The sequence below is a fragment of the Capsicum annuum genome, chromosome 5 (genome assembly GCF_002878395.1).
Source record: "Capsicum annuum cultivar UCD-10X-F1 chromosome 5, UCD10Xv1.1, whole genome shotgun sequence".
In the NCBI taxonomy this organism is placed as follows: domain Eukaryota; kingdom Viridiplantae; phylum Streptophyta; class Magnoliopsida; order Solanales; family Solanaceae; genus Capsicum; species Capsicum annuum.
In genome coordinates, this window is record NC_061115.1 from 98,146,389 (window position 1) to 98,152,550 (window position 6,162).

A 6,162-nucleotide genomic window follows, 5' to 3' on the forward strand; every position below is an offset into this window, starting at 1 on the left:
TTAGTTAGTTCACTAACTTTGTGTTATATTTGGTAGCTAATGAGTACATGCAAGTAGATTATTAGGAATTCACAATAATGTGGGATAAATACAATTTTGATGTAGGTGTTTCTATAGCTGCCCAGCTTACGATGTTCTTCATCTCTAAATGACAAGATTTTGAATTGTTTCTTTGCGTGGGGATCATCAAGATAATATACATTTATAACTGAGCAAAATTAATCACACTTATATAATGTTCAATCTCCTAGAATTTAGGAAAAGGAAGTGCCCTGTATTATTGTTTTGGTTAGTTCAATAGGCTTGTGTAATATTTCGTAGCTAATGAGCACATACAAGTAGATTATTAGGAATTCACTATAATGTGCGGTAAATAAAATTTCTATGTCTCTATTTTTGTACCTGCGCAGCTTAGGATATTCTGCATCTCTCAATGACGAGCATTTGATTTGGTGTTTTGCGCGGGGATCATGGATATAGTATACATTTATAACTAATGCTTTGATGGGAGACATTCCAACTTTTACCATGTGAATTCTGTATGTATTTATCATTTACATAATTTGTAATTGTTAGTTAAAAAAGAGTCCATATTAATGTTAGTTTTTTGTCACCTTGAAACTCCTTTTGCCTTAATGTGTAATTTTTTGTAAAAAGACTTCATTTTTATAGGTATTTAGCTTCCATTTTTTGTCATAATGAAACCCCTCTTGGCTTTTCTTGATCATTCAATCCTTTAGCATAGTTGTTTATTGTGATTTTTATTTTAAAAAGTTTCCATTTTTATGTCTATTGATGTTAGTTTTGTCACCTTGATGCCTTAATTTGTAATTTTTAGTAACAATTACTCTTTTTTAATGGTTATTCTTGTTTCAATTTTTGTCATAATGAAACCCCTTTTACGTTGTTTACCCTATTCATTCCTTTACCATAGTTGTTTCTAGTAATATATTTGGTTTTCATGGGCTTGGAATTTCACTTTCCTTATATTAATCATGCAAAAGTGTATGTAATGGAAAGTTCATTCCTTTCTTGTTTTCTTGATGTATTATGGCTTAATAGGTTGTCTTTGTTTTTTGTTCTTGTTTAATATATTAATGAATTTAAGTGTACAACTTAGAACTCATATTTCTAAATTAGTTCATGTATTTCTTGAAATCAAATCACACATTTAGAAGAAAAATCACCTTCTGAAAGTGTGTTTTGAGTTTTGACACTTAAAAAAGAGAAGGGGTGGCATTTTTTTCACCTAAAAGAAAAACAAAAGTACTATTTTTTTATAACTTTGGTGTCAAAGCCAGCTTGCGCGCACCTCGACTAATTCCATGGAATACCTGCAATCTTTTTTTAATGGCTACTTGTTTTAATCCTTTTAGACTAAGAAGATCTAAGGGTAAACTATTAGAATTGCCTTCTTCATCATCAGTAACTCAATGGAATTCATCTGATGTGGAAACAATGAATAAGAAAAGATTTGATAGTTTAGAGTCATGGTCAATGATATTAGAATCAGATAATGTTGAAAGGTGGGAAGTTTCTAAAGAGGATCAAGAGAAATGGACAACCGATTTGTCTCAGTTGTTTATAGGTAACAAGTTTGCTTCTGGTGCACATAGCAGGATTTATAGAGGCATTTACAAGCAAAGAGCAGTTATTGTGAAAATAGTGAGGATTCCAACTCTTAAGGAGGAAACTAAAGCTAAGCTTGAACAACAGTTCCAGGTTGAAGTTCTTTTTCTTTCGTATTTGTATCATCTCAATATTGTGCAAGTTGTAATTCATTTACACTACAGAATGATGACTTTTATGATCTTTTATCATGTTTACTATCCTGAGATATTTGTGGCTATTGATTGTGTCGTGTGGTTTGGTTATCGCATTACTTTGATATAGCTATCTTTCGGTAGTCAAAACAATTTCAATATTTGAACTACCTGTGTGCTACAGGCACAAATAATTTGATTCTAATGAAAATTTTGCCGCAGAGAAGATAATCCAACTAGAGCCACCACACATAGAATTCTTTACTGGCAGATAAAACTACTAAAACTGCTTAAGTTTATCATAAATAAATTTTCTGTACGTTGCAAGTTTGTTCATCTTCTTAAAATCTGTCGTTCTATATGTAGTAACATGTAGATTTGTTGTTTGTATCAGTTAAGGTACCTATTCCATAATCTGTACTACTAGCTTTTTAACAAGATGTTAAATATGTGATGCTCGATTGTATTTACAGGCTTGTTTGGTTCATACTAACATTAAAGAAGAAGACATATAAGTAACAATTTGGTCAGTATGCATGAACGCATATGGTTCTATTTGTAATCTTCACTCAATCCTCTTTTACTATAGCCAACATATAAATTCTCAAGAAGTTCACATGTTATGATATAACAATTTTTACTCTTGTTGGTACATTAACTAAAGGCGTATTTGGTTAATATCATTGAATTATCTTAGATATTATACTACATTGCCTCTGAAGTATTCAATTGAAATAAATGCTTGAACTATATAGAGTTCAGCTATTTTGTTTACTATAGAGTGCATAAACATGTAATTCTACCGTTGCAGGTTCCTTCTTCCAGCATCAATTATAGCTATGAATGATGTAGCATCTTATTTCTTTGGTTTTGTTATTGTATCATACGTAGGTCCATAGGAGGGAACTCTGAAACTATTGAAAAGCTTAAAACCTAAAATTTTCTTGCCACAGTTCTGAAAATCGGGAGCTGAAAGGTAATATTGATGTTTTAGTACTAAGTGTAATTTGTAATCTACAAATTACACTTTAGAAAAGTTAGAACTTATGGGAATTGTGTTGTTTTTTTCGTGGGTTTTGTATGTTTCTAGAAATTGAGCTGAATTATGAAATGAATTTTTTTTCAAAATTTCTAAAAATTCAGCTGAATTGGGACTGTTTTTTTTTTAAAAGATTTGACATTTTCCTGACTTAGATTTTTGTAAACAGAGGCTATAGCAAGGTTAATATGGACATAAATCCAACTTATAGGGGTGACTGCTATAATTTCAGAGTTCAGTATGACTTAACACGACCAATTGTGAACGCAACAACATGTGCTCTTCAGTTTGAGTTTACAAAGCACACACACTTTCAACTTTTATGTTAAAATTAGATTTAAACAAAAAAAAAAATCCTGATATAATTCGAATTGTGATATAAAAACAAAACTAACGGTTATAAATTATAGCTGGGTCATTGTTATTGGGCCCGTGCTAGCGCGGGTTTCTACATCTAGTATATGTATATATACCTAAAATATTTGACTAAATTTGTTAAAATATTATTTTTAAATATATTGATATATTTTCCTCCCCATGAAGCAAGAATAATTTTGCTACTTTTATTTAAAATAAAGTATGCTTGATTTCTATTTAAAACATCACCGTTTCCAACTGTCGGACCGGCCAGAGGGGATTGTCTAATTCACTTTTCTCAAATTATTTTTTTATTCTCTTTTGTTACCTTCTGATCTTTTGTTATAGTGGTGCATGATCATTTTCTTTATTGGACTTCTTTGGGTGATTTTCTTTGCTCAACTAAAACTTTCAGGGAAAACTCAATAATATATTTTAAATTTAGTATTTGAATAATGCTCTAAAGAACAAACGCTGAAAAAAAATGACAAAGCTAAATATAATATTGTTTGATTTTAAAAACTTGGCGCATCCTTTCATTGTAAAACAAATAACTCTATAAATTTAAACATCCTTAACAAGATTCCTTGCTCCGTCATTGTCCTAAACTACTATAGAGTGGCGATTTTTAATTTATTTTATCATATCATGATTGTTGGAAATTATGAAATTAGCTATTCATAATCATAAATAGATCCAGGTTCCAGCTTAGTCAATAGTTATCCGCACAATCCACACCCCCTACAATTGGTATCAAAATTATATTATTTAAAAAATGTACAAGTAGATATATATTAGATATATGTTAATTATGAATATTGTACAGATGAAAAACATAACAAAATCAAAAAAATATAAAGAAATAAAATAAATAATAGCTGAAAAATGAAAAGAATTAAAAATAAGAAAATAAAGACTACAATATAACATGATTATTGGAGTATGCCAAAAATCAATAAAAGCACAAAAAAAAAAAGAAATATCATACTTAGAATCACAAATAGATAGTTTAGAATACATATATCAACATGATATATACATTATCAAGTAGATAAAATGAACAAAGAAGAATTTATAATAGATAAAAAAACATATGAAAATCAAGAAGGATTAAAGATAAGAATAGTATTTTCTAATCTGAGAAGACGATGCAAGAAAATAGGTGAACATTTATACTTAATGCTAGAAAAAAAAAAAAGAACTAAAATTAGAAGATAAATTAACAGTCATGGTAAGAATAGCAAGAGAAACGAAGAAATAGATAGAAAAAAAGAAATAGATAAAATAAAACAACAAACTACAGAAGAAATACTAAAAATAGAAGAAACTAAAAATAATAGGATTGTTAAATTAGAAAAAGAACTGTAAATGCTAAAAGAGTTGTATGAAAAAAGATAGAAAGAAAAATAAGAAAAAGATAAAGAATAAAAATTATTAATTAAGATAAATCAATTTAAAGAAAAATTAAAAAATAAAAAATTAGAAACTAGTGAAATAGAAATAAATACAATAGATGCTGAAGAAACAAATAATTATGATTCAGAAGATAGTGAAACATATACAGAAATCTTAACAAATATAAAAAAACTAGAAATTAATGAAAAATAAGAAGTAATTAATAAAGAAAACTTAGAAAATATAAACACGAAAATAAACACTCTTGATAAAAAAGACGATGAAAATATAATACCTAGTACATCATAAATAAGAAAACCTACATATTATTATAAAGATAAGTTTAAAAGATATAACCTAAAGGATGAATATAACAAATGGACACCAAAATAAATAATTAATAAAAATTATAACTTCTTAGACTTAGACTGTGTAATAGATGTAGATAAAACGATACAATTATGGATAGGATATATAACAAAACAATTATTAGACAATGGTATAAATGCAACAGATACACCAGAATATATAGAAAGAACACTAATAGGAACAGCAAAATTATGGTTTTTAAATTTAACTGAAGAAAGTAAAAAGGTATTAAGGACTGATAAAAAAACGGAAGGAACAACAGTAACTAAACTAACACCTACAGATATATTGAAAAAATATGAAATAGCTATAAAAGATAAATTTAGCAGTATGGCAACAAAAGAAGAAGAACAAAACAAAGAAAAAGATACAAATAGAATTTTATGTTAAAACTAGCAATATGTAATATGTGCTATATAGATGAATATACGTGTGCATTTAAAGAATACTACTATAAGGGAACATATAATACAGAAAAAGTAAAGAAGTAAGAAGATTATATTTTAGTAATTTACCTAAACCATTTAGCTCAAAAATAATAAAGAGTTGGAATGAAGCAAAAATAGTAGATACCATAGGAGCAAGAATAAAATTTCTACAATAATGGTATAGAAATATATGTGAAAAATACCGAGAAGAAATAAAAATGGAACAAAAAATAATAAGAAATTTAGCATGTTGCAAGGATAAAATAGCACCTCAATTTGGATGTGAAGAAAAATATTATAAGAAAAAAAAAAGACATAAGAAATATAAGAAATATAAAAATTCAAAATATAAGTATAAGAAACCAAGAAAAAGATATTATGTAAAAAATTATAAATATAAAAGACCATATAGGAGAAAAAATCTATAAAAGAATGTACTTGTTATAATTGTAGAAAACTAGGACATTTAGTTAGAGATTGTAAAATGCCTAAAGACCCAAAAAAGAAACAAATATCAGAAATAAAGATAGAAAATACAGAATATATGTAAATAGATTATATAGATTACGAATTAAAAAGTGACGATAGTATATATGAAATTTCAAAAAATGAAATAGATAATGAAATAGATAGTAAATCAGATGAATCAAATGACTGAAGAAGATATAAAAATAATAACAAAGGAAGAATATTTAAATGAAGAAGGAACAAATCAGAAAATAATATTTGATAATAATATATTTGACAAAATAAAAGAAAAAGAATTAGACTTAAGTGTAGAAAAAATATTTAAAATACTAATAATAAAAAA

At 27.2% G+C, this 6,162-nt stretch overlaps 1 protein-coding gene across 1 annotated transcript; it reads left to right on the top strand.

Moving 5' to 3' along the window:
- The first annotated feature begins 1,350 nt into the window (after positions 1–1,350).
- On the top strand, positions 1,351–1,893 carry LOC107871911 (serine/threonine/tyrosine-protein kinase HT1-like). Its single transcript, XM_016718762.1, has one exon. The coding sequence runs from the start codon at positions 1,351–1,353 to the stop codon at positions 1,891–1,893; it is 543 nt and encodes a 180-aa protein (XP_016574248.1).
- Positions 1,894–6,162: the final 4,269 nt, after the last annotated feature.